Below are 12,765 nucleotides of genomic sequence, written 5' to 3' on the forward strand. Positions count from 1 at the left end.
ATTAACCTACTATAATGTGGATGCACAACTGGCTGGAAAACTGTACTCAGAGTAGTTATCAGTGGTTCATAATTGAACTGAAAGGGCATATTTGGGCATAGAGAGTACACGTAGAGTGTGTGGACAAAAACAAGCTAGGCGGGGATGCCAGGGCTTTGGATGACAGGATCAGAATTCAAAATGACCCTGACAAACTGAAGAAATGCAAAGTACTACACTTAGAAAGGAACAATCAAGTGCACAAATAAAAAAAATGGGAAATGACTGCCTAGGAGAGAGTACTGCAGGGGGAAGAAAAAAAAAAAAAAGCAAGCATCATTCTAGGATATATTACCTGGAGTGTTGTAAACAAGAGACAAGAAGTCATTCCTCCATTCTACTATGCACTAGTAAGCTTATTAGTCCAGAGAAGAGCAACAAAAATGATTAAAGGTCTACAAAATGTGACCTATGAGGAAAGTTAGTTTTCTCTTCTCCAAGCTAAACAAAGGGAGGACATAATAGTCTTCAAATACGTAAAAGTTTGTTGTTCTCCGTTATCACTGAGGACAGGACAAGAAGTAATGGGCTTAAATTGCAGTAAGGAGATTGACATTAGATATTAGGAAAAGCTTCGTAATTGTAAGCGTAGTTAAGAACCAGAACCAATTTTCTAGGAAGGTTGTGGAGTCCCCTTCACTGGAGGTTTTAGGAAATGGTTAGACAAACGCCGGGGTGTCAGAGTGTCTAGATAATACTTAGTTCTGCCTCAGTGCAGGGAACTGGACTAGATGACCTATCGAGGTCCCTTCCAGTCCTACATTTCTAGGATTCTTTTCAATTCTATAGGACCATCCTGTAAGGATAATTTATTTTAAATATCTTTAATCTCCTCCCTCCTCCATAAACCCAAAACAAGGAACAAGATCTGGAAAAATAGCAATTAAAAGGGAAAAAAACCCATTCTTTTCTAGTTTTTTTTTTTTTTTTTACATTTGAAAAACATGCTTTGAGAGTGATAAAAATGGTGTTATAAGAAAGAGAAGTAAATTATGAGCCAAATGGGACTGTGATGTGGGGGAGGAAGAATAAAAACAATACTGCAAGATAAAAGGAGAACAGAAAAGGAACAATATCGGGGGGAAATAATGAATAAGAACATAAACCATACCACTAACAAAGCATCAAAAGATTCCCAACAGCAAGATGTAGTTGCAAAATTGGCAACAAGAGATGCAAGACTGGCGGAAAAGACAGAGAAATAACAGCATTAAAGAGTGAACAAAACCAGTAACGGCTCTCCCTCCTCCTACTTATGGTAGGTATAAAAGGCTCCAGGTTCACCTACTCAAGCACTTTCTCTTAGTACTATAACACAAACAACCTGTGCGTGTAATAGCTATATCATTTGCCTGTAAGACAGACAATATTCACCAAAATGTTGGATTAATTTTTAGAATTACAATGACTACCATGGAATCACACACAAAATAAATCTAGAGTGAAAAGTGGATGCTGTCCAGAATTCTAGAGCTAACAGAGGAGACCAAATAGTTGTATTGTAAAAACATTGGGCTAAAATTCACCACTGTGGTAAGCAGCTGTAACACAGTTTCAGTCAGTGGAACTCTCCCAATATATTTGCTAATACCAGTTGTGATTTTGGCTCATGTTGTGCATTGGGTCTTCTGGTATTATATTAGTTAGGAATTCTAAAAAATTCATATGGCTATTCACATATTCTACATTGCATTCACATTCCACATTGTTATTCAACTGCTCCCTGCCCATGCTATGAATAAGTTTTTTAACCATCAACAAACCGAAGATTCATGACAACATGGATGCCAACTTCCTTGTACTAATAAACATAGCTTCAAGTGTCTGCTGAAGGATTCTAACTTTGCAACTGACACTTGCAAAATACTGCCTGAGGAAAGGGAAAAACCAGAGTCAGGAAGTGAATTGAATGCCTGTTTTTAGGAAGCCAGACCTGAAATTCACACTACACAACAGCATCCTGTTCATGACCTTGGATAAGCTACTATGCCTCTCCCCACTGTGTTCCAAAATAATGTGTGATTATTTCTTGGGTCTAATATAAGGAATAAGCTGTGGAATTTTATAAAAATAGAAACACTCCTTTGACACGAAATCACTATAGGGTGCCAGACAGCACAAATATAATACCAGCATTTTTACTCTGTAATGTATACCAGGATTAGACACTAGGTATAAAAGGAAAAGTAATTTTGATGGTCTTAGTATAATTTCTCCTCAGGAATTCCTCTTAAATCACAGAACCACCCCAAAATTTGCTACAGCAGCAGTCATTAGGGAAAGGATACCCAAGACTGGAAGAATAAGTATATGTCAAATCTGGACTAAGATATATTAGCAAGGTTGCGCAGAGATGTTTGTACAATAGCACTAAGCAAATGCCAAAACTATCTGGCATGAATCCACTGAGGCCTCATTCCATTCATTCCTTCCACCCCCTCCTCCCGCCCCCCAAAAAATATTCAGCAGCAGCAGAAAGAAGAAATGGTGGAAAGAGAACAGGAATAATCTTTGCATTTTTACCATCTCCCCTCTGAGGAAAGAGAAAAAAATAAAGCAGCAGTTGAAAACAAAGAACGTAAGAATGAAGTGGGACTCTCAGGTATTCCTCCTCAACAGTCCTCACCATGTCTTCCAAATATCCTGGGACCAACACAGCTATAACAAAACTGCATACAACAATGGAAGCTATCATGAAACTTGTATGTTAATATGAAATTTACTTAAGGCAATGGCTATATATTACTGCGTATGATTCTAGATATAGTGGCAGCTAATGTTTTATCTGGCCCATTCTAAGCTTTGGTGCTGGCGTCTACAGCATTTATGATTTGGCGGTAAATCCTGCTTGCCATAGTCTTGCAAAGTTCCCACTGAAGTTAATGGAATGGTTGTGGAAGGGTGATGACGAGAATTTTGCCTTAAGTGGGTAGGGAGAAGGGAAAGAGAGAGCTACAAGATCCAGGGGATTAACAAAAAACAAGATAACACCACTCATGAAAGATTTACTAAACCTCTCTTTACACAACTCTTCTTTTGCAAGACCTATACTTTGGTCAAATTGGCTGAGATTTCTCTTTTTGTAAAGTACAGCCTGCTTAAATCACTACTGTTAACTGAGAACATAATGCACTATTTCATTTATGATTAAAGTTCCAATCTAATTTCACATAATTATACACATTAACCACTTAGATAATGTCAAAGGATACATTCCCTGAAGTCTGTGTTATTTTATCTATCAGTTGGGCTATTTGTCACGAAAGCGTCACACAATCAAGTTCTTTCCCAAGTGTTTGTTTGCGGATCATGTAAAATGTGCAGGATGTCTGCTAAAGAATGGGAATACCCGTTATCTTACAAATGTCAAGTCGTCTAACAGAAAAAGAAAACTAAATTTTACTGCAGCTTTTTAATATTATGTTCCTAAAATGTAACACAGGAAGAAAAATGAAGATGTATGACTTAAGTTATTGCTGTTCTGCCTATGTAAATTACCGGACTACGAAAGATTTTTTTTATGGTGCAGAAGTGCATATCTAAAACTTTTGGAACACCTGGATGGTGATCATTGAGGATGACAGCAGGAGTAACATGGCGAACGTGGGTGTGGAATAAACACTATTTTGAGCAGAAGCTAGGATACTTAAGAGGCTATTCATCACAAGGTCGATGGCTGATAGTCATCCTTAAATTAATTAAAAATGAGGTCCCTGACTCTATATATAATTTGGAGTTGTTTGTCTAACACAAACACCCAGCTTTAGCTCTTAAGAATTCCAATAGTAGAAAAGCATAGATTTATAGTTACATTAAATTAATCCTGAAGCAATTTATACAAAATATGAATGCAGCCACTTCTGGAGTGGAAGGGGAAACTGTCTGACAAACAGCAGACTACATTGCACTGTGGGGAAGGCAAACTTTGAAGATAAGAACATGGGAGGGAGGGGGAAATCCTTGTTCTTACAAAAAGTACCCAGAAACAGCACAATAGGCTTGTTACATAAACCCATACCACTTCTTCAAGGCCATTTGTGACAGTTTCCCCTTTGTCATCCTGCAGGTGTTTTTATAAGTAGGGCTGCAGATTTGTCACAGCAATTTTTCTTTAATCAAAAATCAGAGGAATCACGGTAAATGTAATAAAATCATGGGTTATTCAATTGACAACAAATGCTCCCTCATTTTTTAAAACAAAAAATGCTCTCCTCATCTCGCGAAGTGGACAGCAACCACACAGCGCAGCACCCTCTGCCCCCAGCACCACAACTCTAATCCTGTCCTGGAGCAGAGGGGAGATTCAGGGGCCTGGAGAGTGAGCCCATCCTGCAGTCATCCCGCAGGGGCACCTCTTGTGTCCTGCCTGCAGAAGTTTCTCCTGTGACTTTGCAGTTCCTCAGGGCTGATCCTACAGCCCTGTTCTGGGCATTGCGACCTATAGTGCAGGACTGCAACACTGTGCAAGTTCGGTTCGCCACTCAGTCATGATGGAGGGTTGAGCAGGTCAAACTTGAGCTGCATTATGACCCAGAACGGGGCGGGGCGGCCCAGCCCCACAAAACATGAACTGCAACTGCAGGTTGAGTCACAGAAAAAAAAAAGATTTTCCCCATTTGTCTATCTGTGACTTTTTTCTCAAACCTGCAACCCTACTTATCAGAAAACTGTCCCAGGAGCATTCCTCTCACAATCCTCAAAGGGATTTGTTTCTCTACACAGAGAGCAAGAGCATGACCCATGGTACTTGTTCCTTCCTGGTTTTCCCAGCTCTGTTAATTTTTGCACTTGGAGCAGTTTACAGTTCTATGACTACTCAGTGACCCACTTTTCATTTGCTCCTCTTTGTGAGCTGGTAAATGGTGGCATGCACATACAGTGACAGAAGATGGGAGGAGGACAATATATCACAGAATAAAGGACCAAATGTGAAAATATGATGCAAATAAAAAATACTCAGACAGCTTGTTTAATGTGTTAGCTCAATGCAAGTACAAAGTACTTCTGCCTGCAATATTGTTCTTCATCAGTGGACAGAATGCTGCAATTTTGCTCATTATAGGAAAATAAGTCAAGGTTATCATGCCACATTTGTGTGTGTTTTTTAAAGGTAATTGTTCTCAGTACTGGGAAAAATGTTCATATACTCTCAGAAGAGCTAATTTTTACAGCAATTATACGTTTTTATATTGCTTTGTTTCCATAATAATTCAAATGTCCTGCACATCAATACGTTTTCTTGCTTAATTCTCTGTAATAAGTAGAGAAGAATCTAATATGGAATGACATCAGAATTTTACTTTTGTATTGACAGTTACTGCATCAAAGCAAGCCTGAAGAAAGGCACACATCTATTTGTTCTTATGTTAAAAGCAATTTTATACACTAAGAGCCTTTTGTGCTTACTAAGATTCAGGAGAGTTTTTGAGAAGTTTCTATCTGTTTAATTTATTGCTGTTGTTACTGTAACTGACTTAGTTGAAGATATCTGATTGTGTATTCTAGAAGCTGGAATACCACTCATGTCAACCATGATTTTTGGAGAACAGCTTTGTCTTGCTCTTAAGAGTAACAGAAGACATCTGGGCAAAACATGAACATGAATAGTTTCTCATTGGTTTATATTCTGATATGAAATTAGGGAAAAACAAAGTAAAAATGGAAGGATAAACGATTAAATGTATTGGAGGAGTTGGGCGACTTCTGGATATGTTGAAAATATGTTACTTGTGCTTATTACCCCATCAAAGCTGAAAAGTCACATCCAACTTTGCATTGCAATGACATTCACGAAGATTATTACGGGGGGGGGGGGGGGGGAATTGTTTTGGAAATGATAGTTCAACGTGGAAAAGGGATTTGCTGTCCTTAAATAAAATCTTTTATTGGAAGTTCTACCTTGCGAAAGTTGCTGCATATCAGGACTGCAGATAGCACACAGGTAAATTGAGACTGTATACTCTAGGAAACACTTTATTTTATTATTGGAACCCTAAATTGAAAATGGGTTACTTTCCAAAATCATCATCATCATTGATTTATCGTACTTGCTGATTCACATCTGTCTCCACTCAGAAGTTCTACTTACTGCTTTAAGGCAGAACACAAACCTTAGTGCCAAATCACTGCGATGAACAACACCCTTTTCTTCTTCTAGGTATTCTTCTTCTGAACGGGCTAGTGTTTGTGGCGTGATAAACATGGTAAATATGAAAAAAGCATGACAAAAAATAAAAGGGTATGGAGCGGCAATAACTGTATTCCCATGATGACTACAAAGAGGAGTCTCAGACTAGAAAAGGAAATAAGAATGAACTAGAGAAAACAAGTGACAACAGCAAAAGAGAAGGGGAAGTTCAAAAGTGAAGTGTCAATCTCTAGGTGATCAGTTCAATTGTCTTGATTTATTGTGTATTTGTGGCTCATTAGGTTCTTGAAGCAAAATAAGGTTGCTTAACATTTATGTAATAGTCCTATTTATCTTCAAATGTTCCAAAAAGATTGTTTAGTTTAGTTCTGGGACAAATACTTAACAGTAAAAAGAATATAAATGATACTTATTTAATAAGTTAAAATATTAATATTTTGGTGTGAAATCTTGGCCTCAGTGAAGTCAGAGTTTTTCCAACCTAAACCCTGGCCTAAAAGATGATCTTGAGAGTCTGGGAATCAGAAAAGCAGCTAACCAACATAAAAGATAAGAACTGATAAATATTGCCACCCGTATTACAGCAACCATATGTACAAGTCAGTTAACATAATCGACTATATAGACTAAAGTCTGTTTTGGAAAAAAAAATTAAACTAATTTCAGGCACCTTTAAAGCCAAAAGGTGATTTTTTTTTATTCAAGTGTAAAATGCCATCTTTTTCAAATTCAAGATCCCAGAGGTTAAACAGCTGTTGTTCAATAAACATTTTTCTCATAAACACTATTGTCATTATAATGATACTATAACAATGACTGAATTTGTCTGTAACACTGCATCAGCACCTAGTACAATGGGGTCTTGATCTATGACCAGGGCTCTAGGCACCATGGAAACACAAATATTAATAGTCATCCAGTTAGCAGGTGATGACTGGGAAAGGATTAAGAGTTATTCGGGAAGTAGGAATGGCTCCCTATGGGGATAAAAGACGATCCAAGTTATGATAAAGCCAGATAGCCCTAGGTCAGGAAACTTAGGAGCAGCCAAGCCTGGGGAGAAGTTTGAATTTAACTTGGTTACCTTATGTTGATTTCTTTGGTTAAAAAGGTCACACTCAAAAATAAATAAATAAATAAAATAAAGGATAATTTGGACTTTACCTAATGTGTACACAGATTTTTTAAGGATGGGTTCAAGAAGCCACCTGCTGTCTACATAGACACGTACATTTTTGTGTAATCACTGAACCATGGCTAGGGAATACAGTTTATAGTTCATTCATCTGCTTCAGTTGCACTTTAAAAGAGACCTCACGTAAACTGAAACTCTTATGAAAAACTACAGAATTGAAGGACAACAAAACAATGATTCCAATGACTTCAACACAAGTGGAGAGTACTCTGTACCCTAAAGGATATGGCCTAATGCTTCCTTAAAATACAAGTGGATAAATTCTGACCTCCCTTATGCTCATGGAAATCCACTGCATAAGAATAAGTGTGGGCAGTATTTTGCCTAAAGATTACAAACCATTATTTATACAAGAAAATGAATATTTTCCCAATACATCATGCATTTAAAGGAGTTGCTCTTGTGTTCACTAGTGATGGATATCTATTACTACTGCAAGACTGAGAATAAAAGCTTTCCAACTTAATGGTTCATTTTCGTAAGACTGTGGACTTTTAAAATATGTTCTCTAATCTCAGCGATTCAAGGGTCAATAAACTATTGTTTCTTAGTTATTTTTAATAACATAGCTGTACACAAATGTTTTACTTTAGATAATGAATAACTTGATAATTTATTAATAAATTTAACAATGCAGATCTAGTCACAAAGTCTTATTTTTTGATAATGCAAAGCTTATGAAATACTAGTATTTTGCCCAGTTAGGTAAACACGGGAAGTACTGGTAAATCGAGGCTCATTTCATATTCATCAATATTTAATTAAATCCATAAGCGCAGAGTGTCCAGATGCTGTTTTTTAATTTAATAATGTTGGAACCAATGAGATGCTGATTGGTTTGTAAACTGAGCCGTCAGTACATGGAGAATTCCACAGGGCCTTTAAAAAAAAAAGGAAAGAAAAGAAATGAAATCTTAAAAATTAAAAAGATTTGTGCATTGATGGTAACAAATCAAATAAACCAAAAATGTGCATTACAGCTCCGCGGACTCTAAATAGCCCATGCAGATACTTACCATAATACAAATAAGCAAGCTTTCAAGCTAGTGATAAATGAAATAACATAAATCTCTAAAGTATTCCTGCTCATGCTGATAATTTTAAGAGACATTACAATTAAGTAGAGCATAATTAGGGAGGCCAAGGTGTTAGATTTACGTTGGAAAGAGGTCAGAAGAATGAACTGGATAAATCCTTTTTGCTCTCATCTCTAATTTCTGAGACTTCTTTGAGTTTCACAGTGTAGGGGATTTCTACATGTAACCTGTACACTACATGAAAATATTTTCAGATGCTGATTAGACTCTATGGGGCAGTAGGTAGTTCTCTAATATTTTTTTAAATACTCACTTTTAGTTTCTATTAATACCAAAGGAAACAAAATTCTGTATTACTTTGAAAAGCAGTGGAGATCTGCGACTCATTTCTGCAAGGTATTAACCAGTCTTCTGAGCTGCAGAGTTCCCTTAGCTCCCATTGGCTCTTTACTGAGGCCTGGTGTACACTTGGAGGTGGGGGGGAGAAATCGATCTAAGTTACGCAACTTCAGCTATGTTATAACATAGCTGAAGTCAACGTACTTAGATCGACTTACTGTGGTGTCTTCACCGCGCTGAGTCAACTGCTGCCGCTCCCCCGTCAACTCTGCCTGCGCACCTCACGGCAGTGGAGTACAGGAGTCAACAGGAAAGTGCTCGGGGGTTGATTAATCGCGTCTAGACTAGACGCAATAAATCGACCCCCGCTGGATCGATCGCTGCCTGCCTATCCAGAGTGTAGTGTAGACATACCCTAATGAACACTTAGCATCAAGATCAAGACCCTAATGTAAAACAGAAAATAGATGAGACTACAATTGAGCATTTCCCTTAAAGACATGTTATCAAATAACTTTTCTTAAAACAGGTATGCGTTTGTTTGTAATGCCTGGATAGAAATCTGAAATAAACCTCTGTAGCAACTTCTTGTAACCTTTTACATTTGGCATATGTCAATATATTTAATGGAACAATACCCTTAAATGGCTTTGTCTTGTGGTTTTTCCCCCACTTCATTATTTTTAAAGTTTATCACTGATTATGTCTTCTGCACAATGCCGGGAAAAGGGCTGATAAGTTGTGCCCCACTGGCATATGGATGGCTTGATACTAACAACACAAAATATATTAGAATCCTGGATGCACATGTCCCGCTTCTTTCTTTCTCACTTTAAAATATGTTTGAGTGACAGAGTGGGGACTCTAAAAATGTTTTAAATCTAGAGGCCCTTGTCCCCCTGATTAATACTAAATTATGCCTAGTTAAAATGTTTCTAAGCTAGTTGGCACTGTCTGTTTTTAAGAGATATAAAAAATGCAATTACAATACATTGAAAATATAATTAAATGGCAGCCTTCATATACAGCATCCTAAAATAATAAGTCTCAAACAAAAATAAGAATAAGGAATTAAAGAAAGGACATTACTCAGAGATGAAGCTTTCCAAACAGGTAGTCAGCGCAAGCGAAAGAGTGACCCTCAATCATGGAGAGCTGCAAGGAGCAGACAGAGAGGGCCAGCTCAGGATGAGCATTGCCTGCAATAACAACTTCTGCAGGATGAAGAAGAAGAAATAATGTAATTTTTTAAAAAAGCCTGCAAGTAAAAGTTGCAGAACTTAGAAGCGGTGAAGAGTCTTAACATTGTGGGATACCCTAGATCCTGCTTTAGTACATTAGAAGTGTGATGTGTGTGAAATCTGCAAGGGCAAAGATGGAAATGAGTAAGATGCAGGGTAGAGCAAGCGAATAGGAAGTTTTGAAAACCACGAAGGAAATTTTATACACAGTTACTTAGTTACGATGGGGCTCAATAGGAAAAAAAAAATCCCTTAAAACACGTAGAAAACAGTATACTGTATCACACATCTGTTCCTTTTATTGATCTGTAAAAAACATGGTTATCAATCAACATCAAGAAATACATTACTAAAAGTGTTTTAACTGTGCCTTTATTTACAGAAATAGGCAGAAGCCAGCTTGTGAAAAACGAATGGAAACAGAATATTGCTGCTAATGTTCAGCACCGCTGGAAAAGGTAAAATATTAGCCTCCTTACCTGTGATTTTGTCTTCTCTAAGTGGGTACACAACACTCCAATAGCCCAATGCATGTGGGTCATCAGCATGGATTGAATTTGGGGGAGGCATGTGTTTTGGGTATGCAAGTTCCAGGTTCAGTCCCTCCTGCCAACCCTTTTGGGGGGGGGGGGGGTCATTGCCAAGTGGTAACTTGTATGTAGAGTTGAACTCTTATGTACATCAAATACTTGGGACGGGCTTCCTTTGCAATCGTAACATTCTGGATATGTGAATTCTGTCTCCTCCAGTGGACAGTGCACAACAAAAACTTACTAATGAGACCACTAATGCAGTTACTCCTTTAGTTAAAGGTGGTAGAAAGCTGTGCTTTTAGTGCTTAAAGTACCAGTTTGTTATCCAACAGGGTCAGTATGTGTGTGTGCACATGTGCATGCATATGCTCAGCCCTCTCTTTCATTCAGAAGAAAATACATACACAGATAAAAATCTTCTTTTAGGAGCAAACATACTATGAGACATTATACAATTTCATGTTGTAATTAAAAGAAAAAAATTAAACAGCAGAAAATAACCCACAACATGAAAAGCAATTCTACAGAAGAAACGATCATGCATCCACACATTTTATATGGAAAGGTACAGACAGAGGTGCGCTGTGACATATCGGGGCACAATCCAGACTAATTGGGGGCTGTCATCCCTGCCCTACAACCATGGATGCCTTACAATGACTTGCTCAAGTAGCTCCCACATGGGCTGTTCACAAACAGCCTTCCAGCCCGCAAGCCACACCATGCCGAAAAGTCCCAGTCTTTTTAATCTCTCCTCATATGGAAGCTATTCCATATCCCTAATAACTTTTGTTGCCCTTCTCTGTACCCTTCCCAATTCTAAGATATCTTTTTGGCTCACTATGAATATACCATAGGGATGACAATCAGAGAAAAACTGCCCAGCACATCGAGTTAGTCTGCCAAGTGTTTTCAAGGGATTTATGTTCTACTGTACATAGTATAAAATATCAACCATATGAATGTATGGGTGTAAACTACACACTATATTTTAGGTTGGGTGGAAACAATGAGAAGGTATGTATAGCTGCATGGCTGATGAGAGGGGAGAAGACTGAAGGTATGTGAACCGAGGAACAGTGCCATACTTTAAATAATTACCCTAAAATTGCAACAGTAATAAGGATCTAACTCCCCCCCCCCATAGGTTTTACTGCCAAGATCTAAACATGTACTTCTGATTAGATCTTGCCATTTTTTCTCTTAACTAACTCCTAGTCACTATGATCCTGTCTTGCAACCTCCTTTCTTTTCCATTACCAGGTTTCCCTCAGGCAGCGGGGATGGCAAACAGTGCTGAATTATGGATGGCAAGGATGGGCCAGCTATGGAGAAAGACCAAGGCTCATGTCTCCAGATATCAAACAGCAGCATGAAAAGATTTAAAATAATGAATGAGTCCTAGTTCAGTCCTTCGTAACAAATGGGGTTCTAAAGTAAGAGTTATTCCTGTTTTAAAATGTCTGATGCAATCCACATCAGATACAGGTATTTAAGTCAAATGTTTGAGTGCGTTAACCACGAGAAAGTGAGCTGGAAAGCGTTTCCTTTTGAAATGAAGGAATATCAGTGACAAATAGCAACTCAATCAGAGAAAGTTTTGAGAGACCAAAATGACTGTATGATGCCAAGTGCTGGAGAAATACATCATAATGCCTTTTAAAAATTAAGGTTATTAAGCTACATTCTAAGAACTTAAGAGAAAAAACAGCACTCACAAATTTGTAACATGATGGTGCTAAATGCATATAATTAAAGATTTAAAAACAAAAAAACAAACCTACACCTTTGTAACTTAGCACGTGTGCAATGTGCAGTTAAATCCATTTGGCTACATTCTCTGCTAGTATAAATCTGTGTTGCTCAAGTTCAGCTGAAGATCTGGTCCACAGTTTTAAGAATACCTGTCTATACCTTATCTCTAACACCCTTTTACACCTTCAGTAAGTGCAATATCAGGAATGTTATTCATTTTAATACACTTTGTTTATTAAGAAAAATCCCACCAACATATTTGCCCAAATTATAGAAAGGAAAATACCAGAGAAGAGAGAGCGCAAGTGATGTACAGTCTTACAAATGCAAACATTTTCACAATAAACACAACTAACTCAGGAAACGTGGTTAATATTGCACTGAGAAAAGTCAAGTTAGGAACAGTAGGTTTGCACTTAAAACCCAACCTTCCCAGTACTCCCAATAGAATCATGGCACCACAATGATCTTGCCGCCA

The 12,765-nt window shown here is 37.8% G+C and overlaps 1 protein-coding gene across 10 annotated transcripts in view; it reads right to left on the minus strand.

Moving 5' to 3' along the window:
* CCSER1 (coiled-coil serine rich protein 1) overlaps positions 1–12,765 on the minus strand; it is a 1,147,114-nt gene that overhangs the window by 379,872 nt on the left and 754,477 nt on the right. For 2 of the 10 annotated variants that reach the window (XM_065596100.1, XM_042856412.2), the window contains exon 10: positions 6,845–8,261. The exons of 7 other annotated variants lie outside the window; for them this stretch is intronic. In XM_065596100.1, coding sequence (XP_065452172.1) covers positions 8,181–8,261 — 81 coding nt within the window. In that variant the 3' untranslated portion in view covers positions 6,845–8,180. Of the gene's footprint in view, positions 1–6,844; positions 8,262–9,847; positions 9,973–12,765 lie in introns of those variants that run through there. One more of the 10 variants, XR_006175923.2, reaches the window with a different exon arrangement.

Source organism: Chrysemys picta, chromosome 5 (genome assembly GCF_011386835.1).
Source record: "Chrysemys picta bellii isolate R12L10 chromosome 5, ASM1138683v2, whole genome shotgun sequence".
Lineage (NCBI taxonomy): Eukaryota > Metazoa > Chordata > Testudines > Emydidae > Chrysemys > Chrysemys picta.